At 43.3% G+C, this 21,838-nt stretch overlaps 1 protein-coding gene across 1 annotated transcript in view; it reads left to right on the top strand.

Annotated features, from left to right (window-relative positions):
* LOC311144432 (lysine-specific demethylase 2B-like) overlaps positions 1 to 21,636 on the top strand; it is a 29,757-nt gene extending 8,121 nt beyond the window's left edge. Inside the window, exons 3-11 of the mRNA XM_084180442.1 lie at positions 13,377 to 13,601; positions 14,176 to 14,319; positions 15,294 to 15,380; positions 17,094 to 17,384; positions 17,563 to 18,374; positions 18,528 to 18,691; positions 18,831 to 18,992; positions 19,368 to 19,586; positions 19,869 to 21,636. Coding sequence (XP_084036568.1) covers positions 13,377 to 13,601; positions 14,176 to 14,319; positions 15,294 to 15,380; positions 17,094 to 17,384; positions 17,563 to 18,374; positions 18,528 to 18,691; positions 18,831 to 18,992; positions 19,368 to 19,586; positions 19,869 to 20,050 — 2,286 coding nt within the window. The 3' untranslated portion in view covers positions 20,051 to 21,636. The remainder of the gene's footprint in view (positions 1 to 13,376; positions 13,602 to 14,175; positions 14,320 to 15,293; positions 15,381 to 17,093; positions 17,385 to 17,562; positions 18,375 to 18,527; positions 18,692 to 18,830; positions 18,993 to 19,367; positions 19,587 to 19,868) is intronic.
* The last annotated feature ends 202 nt before the right edge of the window (positions 21,637 to 21,838 follow it).

Below are 21,838 nucleotides of genomic sequence, written 5' to 3'. Positions count from 1 at the left end.
ATTTTTTTTGATTCCGTCTCTCACAGTTTCAGTGTACCTATGATAAAAATTACAGACCTCTACATGCTTTGTAAGTAGGAAAACCTGCAAAATCGGCAGTGTATCAAATACTTGTTCTCCCTACTGTAAGTGTTTCCAATTACATCAACCAATTAGTAGACAATGCCTATTTAAAATTGGTTAAAATCACATGATGCACACCGACGTCATTGGAAAAATGTATCTTCCATCTTTTTTACTACAAAACATAGAAACGATCCATTTTCACATTATGTTGAGTTTGGGGTGGTGCTGGAGATGATGAATGTGAAGTAGAAAAATTGTGAAATGTCCCATTAAACCCTCTCACACAGTCCATTGTTCATGAAGGTTATTTCATTCTTATTATTTTGGCACAGTTGTATAGATGTCAAAGACTTCCCTCCCCTTTGTGTGCTGTGGTGTGCTGTGGTCCACTGGAGCCAGGCAGAAGGTGAACCATGTGACTACCTCCCATAGCACTGATATCCACAGTGAATCTGTGAGTCGGAGGGCCTTACTCAGATCAGGCCCCCATCTAGGCCTAGTGTTTGAGGGCCTCAACAAACCAACCTAACATTCCTAGCACATTATTCAGCCAAGTTACAGTAAGTGCTGGTCAGTTGTTTTGTTTTTGTTCCTTGTCTTGAACTATTAAAGGTCAAGACTCTGTAGACAAACACATTAGTGTTCATACTTTTGTTTCTATTCCGTACTATTTCAGACCAGGGAGACTATATAAATGTCTTAAAGGCCCAATGCAATAAAATAATTTCTGGGTAACAATTAATTTAATTAAACTGGTAAAAAAATAAACACATTGCTTGAACAATAAATTTGCTAGGACTGTCTGGCAGTGGTCTGAGTGAGAGGCCTAATTGGATGAGCGTAATGGGAGGGATTTGTAACCTGAAATCTAGCTGTTATTGGCAGAGAGGAATGAAACTCTTTAATTAACCCAGTCTAAGCTGAAGTATGCCCCAAAAATTATTTTAGTCTTACTGCTACAGTGCATTTGGAAGGTATTCAGACCCGTTGACTTTTTCCACATTTTGTTACATTACAGACTTATTCAAAAATTGATTCAATGATTTTTCCCTCATCAATCTACACACAGTACCCCATAATGACAAAGTGAAAACAGGTTTATAGAAATGTTTGCAAATGTATAAAAAAAAACAGAAATGCCTTATTTGCATACAGTTGAAGTCGGACGTTTACATACACCTTAGCCAAATACGTTTAAACTCAGTTTTTCACAATTCCTGACATTTAATCCTAGTAAAAATTCCCTGTCTTAGGTCAGTTAGGATCACCACTTTATTTTAAGAATATGAAATGTCAGAATAATAGTAGAGAGTGATTTTACTTCAGCTTTATTTCTTTCATCATTTTCCCAGTGGGTCAGAAGTTTACATACACTCAATTAGTATTTGGTAGCATTGCCTTTAAATTGTTTAACTTGGGTCAAACGTTTCGGGTAGCCTTCCACAAGCTTCCCACAATAAGTTACTTATTGTATGTAAACTTCTGACCCACTGGAATTGTGATACAGTGAATTATAAGTGAAATCTGTAAACAATTGTTGGAAAAATTACTTGTGTCATGCACAAAGTAGATGTCCTAACCGACTTGCCAAAACTATAGTTTGTTAACAACTATAGCCCGTCTGGTGTTCAACCTTCCCAGGTTCTCTCATGTCACCCCGCTCCTCCGCACACTCCACTGGCTTCCAGTTGAAGCTCGCATCTTCTACAAAACCATGGTGCTTGCCTACGGCGCTGTGAGGGGAACGGCACCTCCTTACCTTCAGGCTCTGATCAGACCCTACACCCAAACGAGGGCACTACGTTCATCGACCTCTGGCCTGCTAGCCCCCCTACCTCTACGGAAGCACAGTTCCCCCTCAGCCCAGTCAAAGCTATTCGCTGCTCTGGCACCCCAATGGTGGAACAAGCTCCCCCACGACGCCAGGACAGCGGAGTCACTGACCACCTTCCGGAGACACTTGAAAACCTACCTCTTTAAGGAATACCTGGAATAGTATAACAGTAATCCTTCTACCCCCCCTCCCCCACCCCCCCCATTAAAAAAAGAAGGGAAAAAAGAGTGGTTGTCCCACTGGCTATCCTAAGTTGAATGGACCAATTTGTAAGTCGCTCTGGATAAGAGCATCTGCTAAATGACTTAAATGTTAATGTTAACAAGAAATTTGTGGAGTGGTTGAAAAATGAGTTTTAATGACTTCCGACTTCAACTGTAAGTATTCAGATCCTTTGCTATGAGACTCGAGATTGAGCTCAGCTGCATCCTGTTTCCGTTGACCATCCTTGAGATGTTTCTACAACTTGATTGGAGTCCAACTGTGGTAAATTCAAGTGATTGGACATGATTTGGAAATGCACACACCTGTCTATATAAGTTCCCACAGTTGACAGTGCATGTCCGAGCATAAACCAAGCCATGAGGTCGAAGGAATTGTCCGTACAACTCCGAGACCGCATTGTGTCGAGGCACAGATTTGTTGAAGCACCTTTGGCAGCGATTACAGCCTTGAGTCTTTTGGGGTATGACGCTACAAGCTTTGCTTGGCACACCTGTATTTGGAGAGTTTATCCCATTCTTCTCTGCAGGTCCTCTCAAGCTCTGTCAGGTTGGATGGGGAGTGTTGCTGCACAGCTATTTTCAGGTCTCTCCAGAGATGTTAGATCGCGTTCCACCCGAGCTCTAGGACATTCAGAGACTTGTCCCAAAGCCACTCCTGCGTTGTCTTGGATGTGTGCTTAGGGTTGTTGTCCTGTTGGAAGGTGAACCGTTGTCCCAATCTGAGGTCCTGAGTGCTCTGGAGCAGGTTTTCATCAAGGATCACTCTGTACCGCTGAAAAACATCCCCACAGCATGATTCTGTCACCACCATGCTTGACCGTAGGGATGGTGCTAGGTTTCCTCCAGACGTGACGCTTGGCATTCAGGCCAAATCTTGGTTTCTCTGGGTCTTCCTTTCCTGTGGTGGTCCTCATGAGAGCCAGTTTCATCATAGCGTTTGATGGTTATTGTGACTGCACTTGAAGAAACTTTCAAAGTTCTTGAAATGTTCCCTATTGACTGACCTTCATGTCTTAAAGTAATGATGGACTGTAATTTCTCTTTGCTTATTTGAGCTGTTCTTGCCATAATATGGACTTGGTCTTTTACCAAATAGGGATATCTTCTGTATACCAACCCTACCTTGTCACAACACAACTGATTGGCTCAAACGCATTAAGAAGGAAAGAAATTCTACAAATTAACTTTTAAGAAGGCACACCTGTTAATTGAAATGCAGTCCAGGTGACTACCTCATGCAGCTGGTTGAGAGAATGCCAAGAGTGTGCAAAGCTGTCATCAAGGCAAAGGGTGGCTACTTTAAAGAATCAAAAATAGAAAATATATTTTGATTTAACACTTTTTTTTTATTACTACATGATTCCATATGTGTTATTTCATAGTTTTGATGTCTTCACTATTATTCTACAATGTAGAAAATAGTAAAAATAAAGAAAAACCCTTGAATGAGTAGGTGTGGTTGGTACTGTATATATGAAAGATCAGGAAACATTTGTTGCAAAACAACCGACATGCACATGTTCGTGAGAGTCATCATTCCATAGAGGGGTCATAATAGTTTGTAGGCCAAACCGTTCGGACGCTACAGACGATGTTGTGAAAAGACGGATTTTCCGAATGTCTCATGGTCTGACAGCTCTAGCTCTTTCACTGCAGATGCGGAAGTGCGACATTGGCGGATGCGGTGGACTGTGCACACAAAAAAACATATCTGTGGCTTAAACTGATGGAAGTAAACAAATTAATTGGTTGTATTTTACACCCTTTTTCTCCCCAATTTCGTGATCTCCAATTGCGATCCAATTACGATCTTGTCTCATCGCTGCAACTCCCCAACGGGCTCAGGAGAGGCGAAGGTCGAGTCATGCGTCCTCCGAAACATGACCCGCCAAACCGCGCTTCTTAACACCTGCCCGCTTAACCCGGAAGCCAGCCGCACCAATGTGCCGAAGGAAACACCGTTCAACTGACGGCCTGCCACAAGGAGTCGCTAGAGCACAATGAGCCAAGTAAAGCCCCCACGGCCAAACCCTCCCCTAACCCGGACGACACTGGGCCAATTGTGCGCCGCCCTATGGGACTCCCAGTCACGGCCGGTTGTGACAGCCTGGGCTCCAACCCGGGTCTGTAGTGACGCCTCAAGCACTGGGATGCAGTGCCTTAGACCGCTGCAGCACTCGGGAGGCCAAACTGATGGATTTTTTATGAGTTTTTTTATTATTATGCTAATTAGATTTCCGTTGGGGGTGGGCGCTGACATCGACCTTGGGGGGTTTTAATGGTCTTAACATATACCGCCTGCTGATGTTGCCAGGCAGGCCAAAACTTTCATCAAAACTGGCTGAAATTTCAGACGAAGTTTTCAAACAGCTCTTACTCTAAAACGGCATTAGAATCATTTTCACAATTTCACAGTATTAATCCAACCTCATAGTGTGGCTCTACACTGAACAAAAATATAAACGCAACATGTTAAGTGTTGGTCCCATGCTTCATGAGCTGACATAAAAGATCCCAGATATTTTCCATACGCACAAAAAGCTTGTTTCTGTCAAATGTTGTGCACAAATTTGTTTACATCCCTGTTAGTGAGCATTTCTCCTTTGCCAAGATAATCCATCCACCTGACAGGTGTGACATATATCAAGAAGCTAATTAAACAGCTGAGTTGATGCCAAAGAGCTCAATTTTGGTCTCATCTGACCACAACACTTTCACCCAGTTCTCCTCTGAATCATTCAGATGTTCATTGGCAAACTTCAGACGGGCATGTATACAGTGGGGGGAAAAAAGTATTTAGTCAGCCACCAATTGTGCAAGTTCTCCCACTTAAAAAGGTGAAAGAGGCCTGTAATTTTCATCATAGGTACACGTCAACTATGACAGACAAAATGAGGAAAAAAATCCAGAAAATCACATTGTAGGATTTTTAATGAATTTATTTGCAAATTATGGTGGAAAATATGTATTTGGTCAATAAAAAAAGTTTCTCAATACTTTGTTATATACCCTTTGTTGGCAATGACACAGGTCAAACGTTTTCTGTAAGTCTTCACAAGGTTTTCACACACTGTTGCTGGTATTTTGGCCCATTCCTCCATCCAGGTCTCCTCTAGAGCAGTGATGTTTTGGGGCTGTCGCTGGGCAACACGGACTTTCAACTCCCTCCAAAGATTTTCTATGGGGTTGAGATCTGGAGACTGGCTAGGCCACTCCAGGACCTTGAAATGCTTCTTACGAAGCCACTCCTTCGTTGCCCGGGCGGTGTGTTTGGGATCATTGTCATGCTGAAAGACCCAGCCACGTTTCATCTTCAATGCCCTTGCTGATGGAAGGAGGTTTTCACTCAAAATCTCACGATACATGGCCCCATTCATTATTTCCTTTACACGGATCAGTCGTCCTGGTCCCTTTTCAGAAAAACAGCCCCAAAGCATGATGTTTCCACCCCATGCTTCACACTAGGTATGGTGTTCTTTGGATTCTTTGTCCTCCAAACACTACGAGTTGAGTTTTTACCAAAAAGTTATATTTTGGTTTCATCTGACCATATGACATTCTCCCAATCCTCTTCTGGATCATCCAAATGCACTCTAGCAAACTTCAGACGGGCCTGGACATGTACTGGCTTAAGCAGGGGGACACGTCTGGCACTACAGGATTTGAGTCTCTGGCGGCGTAGTGTGTTACTGATGGTAGGCTTTGTTACTTTGGTCCCAGCTCTCTGCAGGTCATTCACTAGGTCCCCCCGTGTGGTTCTGGAATTTTTGCTCACCGTTCTTGTGATCATTTTGACCCCACGGTGTGAGATCTTGCGTGGAGCCCCAGATCGAGGGAGATTATCAGTGGTCTTCTTTGTCTTCCATTTCCTAATAATTGCTCCCACAGTTGATTTCTTCAAACCAAGCTGCTTACCTATTGCAGATTCAGTCTTCCCAGCCTGGTGCAGGTCTACAATTTTGTTTCTGGTGTCCTTTGACAGCTCTTTGGTCTTGGCCATAGTGGAGTTTGGAGTGTGACTGTTTGAGGTTGTGGACAGGTGTCTTTTATACTGATAACAAGTTCAAACAGGTGCCATTAATACAGGTAACGAGTGGAGGACAGAGGAGCCTCTTAAAGAAGAAGTTACAGGTCTGTGAAAGCCAGAAATCTTGTTTGTTTGTAGGTGACCAAATACTTATTTTCCACCATAATTTGCAAATAAATTCATAAAAAATCCTACAATGTGATTTGCTGGATTTTCTTTCCTCAATTTGTCTGTCATAGTTGACGTGTACCTATGATGAAAATTACAGGCCTCTCTCATCTTTTTAAGTGGGAGAACTTGCACAATTGGTGGCTGACTAAATACTTTTTTTCCCCACTGTATGTGCTTTCTTGAGCAGGGGGACCTTGCGGGCGCTGCAGGATTTCAGTCCTTCACGGCGTAGTGTGTTACCAATTGTTTTCTTGGTGACTATGGTCCCAGCTGCCTTGAGATCATTGACAAGATCCTCCCGTGTAGTTCTGGGCTGATTCCTCACCGTTCTCATGATCATTGCAACTCCACGAGGTGAGATCTTGCATGGAGCCCCAGGCCGAGGGAGATTGACAGTTATTTTGTGTTTCTTCCATTTGCGAATAATCGCACCAACTGTTGTCACCTTCTCACCAAGCTGCTTGGCGATGGTCTTGTAGCCCATTCCAGCCTTGTGTAGGTCTACAATCTTGTCCCTGACATCCTTGGAGAGCTCTTTGGTCTTGGCCATGGTGGAGAGTTTGGAATCTGATTGATTGATTGCTTCTGTGACAGGTGTCTTTTATACAGGTAACAAGCTGAGATTAGGAGCACTCCCTTTAAGAGTGTGCTCCTAATCTCAGCTCGTTACCTGTATAAAAGACACCTGGGATCCAGAAATCTTTCTGATTGAGAGGGGGTCAAATACTTATTTCCCTAATTTAAAATGCAAATCAATTTATAACATTTCTGACATGCGTTTTTTGTTATTCTGTCTCTCACTGTTCAAATAAACCTACCATTAAAATTATAGACTGATCATTTCTTTGTCAGTGGGCAAATGTACAAAATCAGCAGGGGATCAAATACTTTTTTCCCTCACTGTATATGTCACCAACAGATGCATATCTGTATTCCCAGTCATGTAAATGCGTAGATTAGGGCCTAATTAATTTATTTCAAATGATTGATTCCTTATTTGAACTGTAACTCAGTAAAATCTTTGAAATTGTTGCATGTTGCATTTTATATTTTTGTTCTGTGTGTGTGTGTACAGTTGAAGTCGGAAGTTTACATACACTTAGGTTGGAGTCATTAAAACTCGTTTTTCAACCACTCCACAAATTTCTTGTTAACAAATTAGTTTTGACAAGTCGGTTAGGACATCTACTTTGTGCATGACACAAGTCATTTTTCCAACAATTGTTTACAGACAGATTATTTCACTTATAATTCACTGTATCACAATTCCAGTGGGTCAGAAGTTTACATACACTACGTTGACTGTGCCTTTAAACAGCTTGGAAAATTCCAGAAAATGATGTCATGGCTTTAGAAGCTTCTGATAGGCTAATTGATATCATTTGAGTCAATTGGAGGTGTACCTGTGGATGTGTATACTATGAAAAGTATGAAAATGTATGCACTCACTAACTGTAAGTCGCTCTGGATAAGAGCGTCTGCTAAATGACTAAAATGTAAATGTAAACTCAGTGCCTTTTTGCTTGACGTCATGGGAAAATCAAAAGAAATCAGCCAAGACCTCAGAAAAAGAATTGTAGACCTCCACAAGTCTGGTTCATCCTTGGGAGCAATTTCAAAACGCCTGAAGGTACCACGTTCATCTGTACAAACAATATTACGCAAGTATAAACACCATGGGACCACGCAGCCATCATACCGCTCAGGAAGGAGACGCGTTTTGTCTCCTAGAGATGAACGTACTTTGGTGCGAAAAGTGCAAATAAATCCCAGAACAACAGCAAAGGACCTTGTGAAGATGCTTGAGGAAACAGGTACAAAAGTATCTATATCTACAGTAAAACGAGTCCTATATCAACATAACCTGAAAGGCCGCTCAGCAAGGAAGAAGCCACTGCTCCAAAACCGCCATAAAAAAGCCAGAGTACGGTTTGCAACTGCACATGGGAAAAATATCGTACTTTTTGGAGAAATGTCCTCTGGTCTGATGAAACAAAAATAGAACTGTTTGGCCATAATGACCATTGTTATGTTTGGAGGAAAAAGGGGGTTGCTTGCAAGCCGAAGAACACCATCCAAACCGTGAAGCACGGGGGTGGCAGCATCATGCTGTGGGGGTGCTTTGCTGCAGGAGGGACTGGTGCACTTCACAAAATAGATGGCATCATGAGGAAGGAAAATTATGTGGATATATTGAAGCAACATCTCAAGACATCAGTCAGGAAGTTAAAGCTTGGTCGCTAATGGGTCTTCCAAATGGACAATGACCCCAAGCATACTTCCAAAGTTGTGGCAAAATGGCTTAAGGACAACAAAGTCAAGGTATTGGAGTGGCCATCACAAATCCCTGACCTCAATCCTATAGAAAATGTTTGTGCAGAACTGAAAAAGCATGTGTGAGCAAGGAGGCCTAGAAACCTGACTCAGTTACACCAGCTCTGTCAGGAGGAATGGGCCAAAATTCACCCAACCTATTGTGTGAAGGTTGTGGAAGTCTACCCGAAACATTTGACCCAAGTTAAACAATTTAAAGGCAATGCTACCAATTGAGTGTATGTAAACTTCTGACCCACTGGGAATGTGATGAAATAAATAAAAGCTGAAATAAATAATTCTCTATTATTATTCTGACATTTCACATTCTTAAAATAACGTGGTGATCGTAACTGACCTAAGACTAGTAATTTTTACTAGGATTAAATGTCAGGAATTGTGAAAAACTGAGTTTAAATGTATTTGGCTAAAGTGTATGTAAACTTCTGACTTCAATTGTGTATATATAGATTTCGCTCACTACATGGCCATCCCTTCAAATTAGTGGATTCGGCTATTTCAGCCACACCCATTGCTGACAGGTGTATAAAATGGAGTGAGTGAGTATCAGTTTCAATGACTCATGGATGTGTCATCCAGTGAGGATCACTCATTATTTAGCCACACTATTTACTGCTTTCTCTTGTAATTCAGAGGTTTCACATAACATGGCATATATAGACTATACTCACCCACTTGTTGGTTAAAACAAAATGAGTACTTACCTAAGACAAACAAACAAACTCATGCCCCCTTGGTAGAACAGAATTTTGAAGAACGTCATTTTTTTATATCAATCACATATAATGCTGATGCTGTTGCACACTGAGTGGCGCAGTGGTCTAAGGCACTGCATCGCAGTGCTAACTGTGCCACTAGAGATCCTGGTTCGAATCCAGGCTCTGTCGCAGCCGGCCGCGACCAGGAGACTCATGGGCGGCGCACAATTGGCCCAGCGTCGTCCAGGGTAGGGGAGGGAATGGCCGGCAGGGATGTAGCTCAGTTGATAGAGCATGGTGTTTGCAACGCCAGGGTTGTGGGTTCGATTCCCACGGGGGGCCAGTATAAAAAAATATATATATGTGTTCACTAACTGTAAGTCGCTCTGGTTAAGAGCGTCTGCTAAATGACTAAAATGTAAATGTAAAATGTAAAATGGAGCACACAGCCATGTAAATTCCATAGATAAACATTGGCGGCGTAATGGCCCATACTGAAGAGCTCAGTTACTTTCATCGTGGCACCGTCATAGGATGCCACCTTTCCAACAAGTCAGGTCGTCAAATTTCTGCCCTGCTAGAGCGGCCCCGGTCAACTGTAAGTGCTGTTATTGTGAAGTGGTAGGCCACACAAGATCACAGAATGGGACCACGGAGTGCAGAAGCGCGTTGCAACACTCACTACCGAGTTTCAAACTGCTTCTGGAAGCAACGTCAGCACAAGAACTGTTCGTCGGGAGCTTCATGAAATGGGTTTCCATGGCCGAGCAGCCGCACACAAGCCTAAGATGACCATGCGTAATGCCAAGCATCAGCTGGAGGGGTGTAAAGATCGCCACCATTGGACTCTGGAGCAGTGGAAACGCATTCTCTGGAATGATATATTGCAGTCCTACAGACAAATCTGGGTTTGGCGGATGCCAGGAGTACGCTACCTGCCCGAATGCATAGTGCCAACTGTAAAGTTTGTTGGTGGGGGAATAATGGTCTGGGGTTGTTTTTCATGGTTCAGGCTAGGCCCCTTAGTTCCAGTGAAGGGAAATCTTAATGCTACAGCATACATTGACATTCTAGACAATTCTGTGCTTCCAACTTTGTGGCAACAGTTTGGGGAAGATCCTTTCCTGTTTCAGCATGACAATGCCCCCGTGCATAAAGCGAGTCCATACAGAAATAGTTTGTTGAGATCGGTGTGGAAGAACTTGACTGTCCTGCACAGACCCCTGACCTCAACCCCATCGAACACCTTTGAGATGAGTTGGAACACCGACTGCGAGTCAGGCCTAATCGCCCAACATCAGTGCCTGACCTCACTAATGCTCTTGTGGCTGAATGAAAGCAAGTCCCCGCTGCAATGTTCCAACATCTAGTGGAAAGCCTTCCCAGAAGAGTGGAGGCTGTTATAGCAGCAAAGGGGGGACCAACTCCATATTAATGCACATGATTTTGGAATGCGATGTTTGACAAGCAGGTGTCCACATAATTTTGGCAATGTAGTGTGTGTGTATATATCTATCATAAACACAGCAAAATCACGTTGTGAATTGCACTAGGCCTTTAAAGATTTAACTTTTGATTCTTGGAAGAGGGTCAAACGAGAAGGAGAATAACCTGGCTCAGTGAGTATCAGTTTCAATGACTCATGGATGTGTCATCCAGTGAGGATCACTCATTATTTAGCCACACTATTTACTGCTTTCTCTTGTAATTCAGAGGTTTCACATAACATGGCATATATAGACTATACTCACCCACTTGTTGGTTAAAACAAAATGAGTACTTACCTAAGACAAACAAACAAACTCATGCCCCCTTGGTAGAACAGAATTTTGAAGAAAGTCATTTTTTTATATCAATCACATATAATGCTGATGCTGTTGCACACCGCTTTTAATATTTGGAGTAAGAGAGTATCAACTACTTTACTCAAGCACTCTGACAGGGTGAAGATGAGTTTGTTTGTTCCAGGGGAAAAGAGGTCATGCAGCACACATGGGATTCTAGTGGGCCTACACATTGATCATGTTGGTCTATCAGTGCGTTTGATGTTAAGGATCTGTTGTGTTGGATACAATTTTGTAGAGTTCTGTTCAAAGGTCACTGAAAAATATCTGTTCTAGGAATTTTAACAGTTCAAGACAATGCCAGGAATATGTCACAATCGCATTTGAATGTTGTGCAATGCTGATAGTCATAGTATTTGCAGCCTCTGTCTTCCTCCTATGTCTTTCCATACACTTATTGGTTGATCATATTTATTATGAAAAGCATCAGATTGTAGTCTGTATTTCCCAATCCCTGTTGGAAGTTGCGTCGTCAACAACCTAATACGTTTGAGAATCTCAGTTTGGATCTGGATATATGCCTGAGGATGACCAAAGATGAAAGGTAAAAGGTTATCAAAACAACTCTACAAACCTGAAGAAAAGCTTCCTGATGAATGTTCTTGTGGTATGTTTCCCGTCCCCGGTTAAATGTTATTCTGGTATTCATGAAGGAACACTTTGTTCGCAATGACCCTGTTCTATTTTTTTTTCTTTCTCTTTAAGCCCGCAGCAAGAATTCCATCTGCTTTTGTAAAATGGAGGTTTTTGTCCTTATTAACCATATCTGTCCAGGAGGATGATTATGTAAGGGCTGTGACGTGTGTATCTCAGTGTTTTAGTTTGGGAGTGGAAGGTTTTCACTGTTGTGGATGAATCCTTCATTGAGGAGCATTGCTAGGTGGTAAGATGTTTTTGGTGGACCTGTGTGTTGCTGTCTTGTGATTCATGTTTCTTTTAATTGATGGACTTACTGGCTAATACAGTAGCAGATATTTTTTTGCCAGAAATACACAAGCATGCAGTGTTGACATGCTTGCTTAAGCCTAACAGGAGTGTGATAGCCTTCTGATTTTGCAGTGCTTGATAACAGATTGTGGTTGTTTTGGATTTTCTGCAGTCAACTGTCCTCACACCCCTCCCTGTGCCTTGAAGTTCTTGTTACTGAGCTTTTGGTATTTAATTATCTGTGTTCTCTAATTGAAAAGCACTGATAATGTCATTAAGAGCCGTGTTCTGTATGTTCAACAGAATATATTTCCTCCAAACCTCTAGATGAAAACTGATCCAGTGTCTATTGATTGAAAGCTGTCATATTTGGACACCATGCAATTGGTAGGTTGTGTAAACGTTGTATAGGCCTTTATAGATGAGCTGTGCTGGTCACTGATGTCCTTTACAGGAGATAGGAGGCAAGCCACCATGCTCGACTGGGACTGAGACTGAGGGCTCTTTGTGACAACCAGCAGATTCTACTCAAGGTCCATTTCTATTCCATATCCACCACTCCTGCTGCTATAGCCTGTGAGGGAAGGAGAGTGGCCCTCCCTTAGGATCTACCTTCTATTGCACTCATCGATCACATATTTTTTTTTTAATGCCAGTAAGAACAGCCACCAGGGGAATGAATAACCCAATCTACAGCACATTCATCTGTTACTTTTTTCCCCAGCATATCTCCCATGGCCTCAAGCTATGTGTACTTTACTGCTGCGAGAGGAGTCATGAAAGTGATCCATTTCAAAACAATCGGAACCCCTCCCATTAAAGCTAAAGTACAGTGTGTCTCTGCTAGTTCCCATCTCCTCTCATTATTCTATTCAAATGGTTAAGAAAAGCAGGGGAACTGTGTTTCCAAGGAAACACTCGCCTCTGCAGCAAAGAAATGCTTCTCAGTAATGGTGTAGGGAATCTCTCATTTTGATGGTTTTATTGTTTTGGTGGCTCTAGGCTTGGGTGAAGAGCATTGAGAATCTTTTTTGGGGGGGACAAAAGCTGATTTACAGATTTGGCATTGTCATTTAGAAAGGTTTGTGGCTCACAGCCGGTGGCCCCTGCACTACTGTCTCACTAGCTTTATGGATGTCAGAATTAGACTGGAATTAGACCATAGAAGTAGAAGGTAGGTTACTGTCTTAGGCAACGGTGTCCATTGAATTGCCCACCTCAACCTGATTTTTATAGTTTTTCTCTCTGCAGCAACATGCAGCCAACCGGCCAAAGCCCAAGATGGGGACGTCAGCAGCGGTCAAGCTGCCGTCCAATCGCAGTGCGTCTGGCGCCAGACGCAGGAGAACACGCTGCCGAAAGTGTGAGGCATGCCTCCGAACCGAATGTGGAGAATGTCACTTCTGTAAAGACATGAAGAAGTTTGGAGGACCAGGGCGCATGAAACAGTCCTGTATCATGAGGCAGTGCATTGCAGTGAGTAAAACCACACAGGCTTTTCATTATCCATACTATTTAGCAGAGAGTTCAGTTAACCAATATTGTCTTATTCAATGATGCCGTGCTGTGCCACATGTAAAGACTGTGCATTTGACATGCAAACCATAATGAGAGGTTCACAGTTCAGGGTTTAAATCAAATAACATGCGCCGAATACAACAGGTGTAGACCTTACCGTGAAATGCTTACTTACAAGCCCTTAACCAACAATGCAGTTCAAGAAACAAGAGTCAGTGTAAGAGAGAACCAACCAAAAGTACAATGATACAGAGCGAGACATCAGGAAGTGAGTGCTAACATTTTTATTTGGCACAGTATGACTCATTCATCTGTCAATGGTCTCTAGATTCTGTTGAGTCCATTCAGTAGATATTTGTCTACGGCTTGGCATAGTCGCCAATGTCTGTTACTGATTCTCCTAAAACAGGAAACAGAATGCCCAGTAGCAGCTTATGAACACTTTTTCCAAATATTATTGCGCACCGGCATAGTAGACTCAATGTGTCTGACTCAATTAGTTTGTCACTGAATATGTATTTGTCCCTTGCAGCCTGTCCTGCCCCACACGGCTGTGTGTGTTGTGTGTGGAGAGGCAGGTAAGGAGGACACACTGGAGGAAGAGGAGGACAAGTTCAACATCATGCTCATGGAGTGCTCCATCTGCAGTGAGATTGTTCACCCCAACTGCTTAAAGGTGAGCTAGGATGAGCATGTCAAGTCATGACTGAACACGAGGAGTTTGATGATTCATAATTTGTGTGAGTGAGATTCACCTGAATGATAGCTTAGTGGTTAAGAGCGTTGTGCCAGTAACCGAAAGGTCGCTGGTTCTAATCCCCGAGCCGACTAGGTGAAAAATCTGTCGATGTGCCCTTGAGCAAGGCACTTAACCCTAATTGCTCCTGTAAGTCGCTCTGGATAAGAGCGTCTGCTAAAAAAAAAAATGTTTATGATACAGTTGAGAGATTTGATATGCTTTGTGACTCAAATGAGGGCAATACTGTGTCCTGGAATGTTTGCTGCTGTACCAATGGCAGGTGGTTCACTGTGTTTGACTTTCAGACAGTTTTACAAGGCAGCTTGTTGAGGCGGTGTGGTGGGGACTTCTTGTTGTTGTTTGACACTGACTGAACCAGCTCATCAATTTCCCTCCTCCAGATTGACTTACAGAAGGCTACTATAGTCTCTGGGAAGGAGAAGTGTCCAGCTGAAATCACATGACATAAGAATACAACTTTGCAGTGTTGTTGACATTGCCGGGTCGAGCCGGATGCAAATAAAATGCAAAGTCACTCGTGCACTCTTAACAACCATTCTGCCAAACCATAGCATGATCTTGCTCAAACCTGTTCAAATGAAGGGAAGTTGTGACTGCCTTTGGTATTCCAGGCACATAATGCTCTAAAGTGGTAGGTAAAGGATTCCTGAAGAATATACATTTTTCATTTTGATAATAGGAATTAGTGAGAAGGTATTTATATCAGATGTTAGAGGTTGTTGTTTGCCAGAGATTCTCACTTTAAATGTCTGAGAAAAAAGGAAGTGTTTAACTGCCTCACATTAAGTGGTTTCAGTTCCCTGTTTGTCTCTGGTGAACACATTGTACTTTAGTCTAGACTCCCGTTCTGCCCTTCTTCTTAACTAGCTCTTTTACTTCATGCTTTTCAGGTAAAAGATGCCTCTGGCGTGGTGAATGATGAACTTCCTAACTGTTGGGAATGTCCCAAATGCAACTACGCTGGGAAAACAGGAAAAGTGAGTACCTATATGAATTCATCATTTATTTAAGTATGTGCAGAAATCTAAAATGTACATGTTATTTTGTAGTCTGATATTGAATTTGCAGTGACTTAAGAAACAGGGCTGTGAACTTTGGAAAACATTCCCCAAAGAGTTTCATTCTTTAAAGTCTGAGGCATTTCATAATGTAAACTCAGCAAAAAAAGAAACGTCCTCTCACTGTCAACTGCGTTTATTTTCAGCAAACTTAACATGTGTAAATATTTGTATGAACATAACAAGATTCAACAACTGAGACATAAACTTAGCAAGTTCCACAGACGTGACAAACAGAAATGGAAGTGACAAACAGCACCTGCAAGTTCCTGGACATTTCTGGGGGGAATGGCCCTAGCCCTCACCCTCCGATCCAACGGGTCCCAGACGTGCTCAATGGGATTGAGATCCGGGCTCTTCGCTGGTCATGGCAGAACACTGACATTCCTTTCTTGCAGGAAATCACGCACAGAATGAGCAGTATGGCTGGTGGCATTGTCATGCTGGAGGGTCATGTCAGGATGAGCCTGCAGGAAGGGTACCACATGAGGGAGGAGGATGTCTTCCCTGTAACGCACAGCGTTGAGATTACCTGCAATGACAACAAGCTCAGTCCGATGATGCTATGACACACCGCCCCAGACCATGACGGACCCTCCACCTCCAAATCAATCCCGCTCCAGAGTACAGGCCTCGGTGTAACGCTCATTCCTTCGACGATAAACGCGAATCCGACCATCACCCCTGGTGAGACAAAACCGCAACTCGTCAGTGAAGAGCACTTTTTGCCAGTCCTGTCTGGTCCAGCGACGGTGGGTTTGTGCCCATAGGCGACGTTGTTGCCGGTGATGTATGGTGAGGACCTGCCTTACAACAGGCCTACAAGCCCTCAGTCCAGCCTCTCTCAGCCTATTGCTGACAGTCTGAGCACTGATGGAAGGATTGTTCGTTCTTGGTCTAACTCGGGCAGTTGTTGTTGCCATCCTGTACCTGTCCCGCAGGTGTGATGTTTGGATGTACCGATCCTGTGCAGGTGTTGTTACATGTGGTCTGCCACTGCGAGGACGATCAGCTGTCCGTCCTGTCTCCCTGTAGCACTGTCTTAGGCGGCTCACAGTACGGACATTGCAATTTATTGCCCTGGCCACATCTGCAGTCCTCATGCCTCCTTGCAGCATGCCTAAGGCACGTTCACGCAGATGAGCAGGGACCCTGGGCATCTTTCTTTTGGTGTTTTTCAGAGTCAGTAGAAAGGCCTCTTTAGTGTCCTAAGTTTTCATTACTGTGACCTTAATTGTCTACCGTCTGTAAGCTGTTAATGTCTTAACAACCGTTCCACAGGTGCATGTTCATTAGTTGTTTATGGTTCATTGAACAAGCATGGGAAACAGTGTTTAAACCCTTTACAACTAAAATCTGTGAAGTTATTTGGATTTCTACAAATGATCTTTGAAAGACAGGGTCCTGAAAAAGGGACATTTTCTTTTTTGCTGAGTTTACTTACTGTGCTACTTACCAATGCCCTGTCTGTTACAGGGGAAACAAACACCTCATTCTCTAGAAGTGGTAGTCACAGTCGATCTAGTTTCACTCTTGTGAAACAAGTACAGTAGCTCAGTTTGGTGACCCCGTAGTGATAAGCAAAAGGTATAAAGTTGTCTCCCCTGTTTTTCCACCTTTTTGGTCTGCAAGCAAAAAAGGGGACCAGGGTTCAAGTACGCGTCCAACCTCCCTGGCTCTCTGCTGAGGGAGCAAAAGGCGGTCAAGGAGGAGGGCGAGTCCACCTCTACGTCTACAGCCAAGAGCAAGCCTGAGAGGGATGAGACTCCCAGACACAGACCTGAGGAATGGGAGCCCCTTCACAGACAACCCCCTGTCCTATCCCCCAGCACCCTGCCTCGGCCCAGACCTGAGGACAAACTGAGGAAGAAGAGAAAGCTCTTCGATGATGACTATGAAGAGGACTTTGGTGTGAGGAAGAAGGTAGAGAGACTCCGATTTCATCATGTGGTTTGTGTTTGTTAGTATAATGTTACTCTGACTATAGGTGGCCATTTTCATGCTGTGCCAAGCAACTCCTTTTGTTAAATGTTTGGATGTTATGTGCTCTGGTATCCATAGTTGAACATGCTCTCTAACTAAACCTTCCTATCCCCCACAGGGAAAGTCAGATGAACCTCTGTTCCCCAAACTCCTTCATCAGATCAAGATGGAGGAGGAGGATGAGGTGGATGAGGAGGAGAAGGCCTCTCTGTACCGGCGAGGCCTGGAGAGGAGAGGGCGTTTAGGAGATACCGAGGAGGAGGCAGAGGACAGGGATGACGAGGACACAAAGACAAACCTGTCCAGGCCTCCTCTCAAAACTCCTGTTCTAGACAGTGATCAGTCTCACTGCAGCTCTCCATGGGCCGGCCCCAGCAGTGAGGGGGGCAGTGAACCCCAGGAGAAAGGCCCACGTCCCAAAGCGTGCCGCAAACGCCGATTACCCAACAAGGAGCTGAGCAAAGAGCTGAGCAAAGCACTGAACCAGGAGATCCAGAAGACTGAGGACTGCCTAGCCAATGAGAACCGCCAGCCCCTGAAGGTGGAGCCAGAGAGTGAGAATGAGGAGCCAAAGAGGGGCTTCCGCAACAGCAGTGACCAAGGAGGGGAGCGCCCCCACCTCTGGACCAAGGAAATGAACGGCACCCCCTGGGAGCTGCGCCACTTCTATCCCAGCCAGATCACCCCTCTGGGCTTCAACAGGAGCTCCCCTGGCACCCGGCCCCTGCCCCCACGCTCCCCACCAAAGTGTGTCCAAATGGAGCGCCACGTCATCCGGCCGCCACCCATCAGCCCCCCACCAGACAGACTGCCCTTGGTGGATGGGAAAACCCACACGGTGCAGCGAGAGGTCTGGATGAAGATCTTCGGACACGTCACACACAAGGAGCTGTGTATCTGCATGCGTGTCTGCAAGACATGGAACAGATGGTGAGAGCTCCATTCTACTCAGACTGTTACACTTCACATCACAGGTTTTTAAAAACATAAAGAAACACTTAGATTAAAATATACCAAGTATCTAAAACATTCGTCTGTCCATTACAAATAGAGTTGTGTATCTCTGTTGTCTATCTCTGACAGGTGCTGTGATAAGAGACTGTGGACCATAATCGATCTGAACCGCTGTAAATCTATCACTCCCCTGATGCTGAGTGGCATCATCCGCAGACAGCCCCTCTCACTGGACCTCAGCTGGACCAACATCTCCAAGAAGCAACTAAGCTGGCTTATAAACCGCTTACCAGGTATGTACCATGGCCATGTCACACTCTGATCTATGGGACAGAAATCTATGTTTTGGGTCGAGATTAGAGACTGTCCACCACTCTGTGATTCTATCTCAGTGTTGAAACTCTTCTGACACTACTCCGCTCTGTCCTGCAGGTCTGCGGGTGTTGCTGCTCTCAGGTTGCTCGTGGGTGGCTGTATCTGCCCTCTGCACCTCTAGCTGCCCTCTGCTGCGAACCCTCGATGTGCAGTGGGTGGAGGGGCTCAAAGATGCCCAGATGAGGGACCTGCTCTCGCCTCCGACCGACAACAGACCAGGTAACCACCGGCAACAGGAGGGGAGAGTTAGGTGAAATTGACGTGACTGTATTATAGCACCCCCTGGTGGTTTTCCTGGGTGTGACCATTAGGAAGAACATGAGGGGATCTTTAGATTTTACATTTGAGTCATTTAGCAGACGCTCTTATCCAGAGCGACTTACAGTTAGTGAGTGCATGTATTTTCATACTGGTCCCCCGTGGGAATCGAACCCACAACCCTGGCGTTGCAAGCGCCATGCTCTACCAACTGAGCTACACGGGACTACATAGTTCACATGTGTTTATTTAAAGGATGTTAACCAAAATTAATTACATTACTCGCCATGTTTGACTGCGAGACAGGAAATCACTCATATTTTGTTCCACCCTCAGGTCAGTTGGACAACCGTTGTAAGCTGAGGAACGTTGTGGACTTACGTCTGGCCGGACTGGACATCACAGACGCCTCTCTGCGTCTGATTATCAGACATATGCCGGTACTTTCCCAACTGGACCTGAGCTACTGCAACCACGTCAATGATCAGTCGGTCAACCTGCTGACGGCCGCAGGGACGACAACCAGAGACTCCCTCACAGAGATCAACCTGTCAGGTAGGAAGCCTCAGTCAGTCACACTACTCTCACAACGTCAGTATGAGCTATAGGGGCTAAGATAACAGCACAGAGGCTGTTTCTAGTTACTCTGCTATTTTTCTTATTTTTATGTCTGTTAATATAGAATAAGTATTTATTCTTAGTCTGTTATCTCAATTTTATATTAAGAGTTTAACTATAGCTTGCAAGTCTTTATGTTGCATTTTAGCATACATAATATTCAATTCGACTCCGTACACATTTCCTCATGCCTGGCTCTGTTTTTGTCTCCCCCTCCAGTTTGTAATAGGGTGACAGACCATTCCCTTACCTTCTTCAAGCGCTGTGGAAGCATCTGTCACATTGACCTGCGCTACTGCAAACAGGTGACCAAGACGGCCTGTGAACAGTTCATAGCAGAGATGTCTGTAAGTGTACAGTTTGGCCTCAAAGAGGACAAATTACTGCAGAAACTCGGCTAGTTCATTGAGGGACACTGACACAGGCCAAAATGTACACAGCAACAAAGAACTACCTTTTACACTAAATGGAGCAAGACAAGGTTTCCCCCATCAAGCCTGGACTGGTTGGTTTTGTATGTTTATTTCCTCTTCATTGGAGAATCTACTGTGTTAGATTTCTGAACAAACAATGTCACATGAGTTGATGAGAGAAGCAGAGGTGTGTAAATGGACTGGGGAGATTTTTCCATCAATGTCTTTCTGGATGTTGCAGAATCCTTGTACTGATAAGGGGAAGATGTAAAGCTACTAGACAGAAGGAGATGGTGAAGGAAAACAAAGCCTGCATGAGTCTTTCTTTTTGTGTTTGTACCTTTATTTAAGGTTTATTTGTTGTATTGAATTTGTTGGGGAATTTGTTTTCTATTATTTAGGTTTGTTTTATACAACAATTCATGAATTGGGCAAAACATTTTAAGTTTAAGTGAAACTTTATGTGTACCATATACACTCCAGATTTCAACATATGAACAGATCCCAGATGACATGTCTTAGAACTGAATATTGACCTACAGATCTTTTATATCAGTTTGCCTTGACACCAATGGTAATATATATTTTTGGATGCTGTGTTTTACCTGATATCATGTGCCAATTTCTGAAGTTGACATTACAAGTTTTATGGTAGTTACTGACTTGGACTGGATTTACTTTACTTAAAACATGAAAATAAGACCATCATAAAATATGTTATAAATGTCTACAGCTGCAATATGTAACTTTTTGGGTGACCTGACCAAATTCACATAGTTAAAGATCTGTCATTGAAAGCAAGTCTAAGAAGTAGATCAGTTATTTCTATGCTTCCTGTTCTTAAGTTCCGTTTTTGTCTTTTGCTTTCGGTTTTGTACACCAGCCTTAAACAGCTGAAAAACACAATATTTTTGGTTATGGAAAATATATTTCACAGCGGTTTAGATGGTACTCTACACTATACTTGCTTATTTTGTCACAAACTGAAATTAGGCGAACTATTAGAATTTTTGCAACCAGGAAATGCCGAGGCGATTTCTGCATCTTTAAATAAATGTTGAACAAGTGGTTAAATGAATGCAGCTTGAAATTAATCAGTCAATCAATATTGACATAAGGAAAGTTAGTCAAATGTATTTTTAAATCTCTCAATGATACCTTCTGTATTTTCCTGTTTCATACAAATTTCAATGTCGTGTTTCACATGTTTTAGCAAGAGCCCATAATGTGAGTTTGTCAAGTAATTGAATCATTTTCCACCCATACATACAATAAGTGGCCTCCACAAACTTGGTGTGTAATGAGTTTCTTTGAACTAGCATTTGCTCATCCAATAATGAATTCCAAGACCGACAGATCTACTCCTTTGTTGTTGTTTTTTTATATTTGAGAGTAATCATCCATAATTATCTGTGTTTTTTTGCAAATAATATAATTATAATTGTCATTTATCTGTCGTGATTGTGGCATACAATGTCAAGTGAATGCTGTTGGCCACACAGATGCACATGATGTAGTTTTATATTTGTAAATCTAAAACCATGTCATTAAAAGTATATTTCTCTGTATAAAATCAGACTTCTCATACTATGCTGACATTTTTGACCCTCAGCAGAGTATTTCCTAAATGCCAGGGTCACTGGTGACCCCGGGTGGCTTAGCTTTCAATGAGCAGGAAATAACATTGGTATTTGGACATATTTTTGGAACCCCCCTCACCCAACTCTGAGATCATGTATCAACCATGCTTGTATTTTTCCATTCAGCATTTGTCAC

The sequence above is a fragment of the Coregonus lavaretus genome (genome assembly GCF_964263955.1).
Source record: "Coregonus lavaretus genome assembly, chromosome: 17".
Classification (NCBI taxonomy): Eukaryota; Metazoa; Chordata; class Actinopteri; order Salmoniformes; family Salmonidae; genus Coregonus; species Coregonus lavaretus.
Note: the sequence above shows the minus strand (reverse complement) of the source record. Positions and strands in the feature narration are given on the sequence as shown.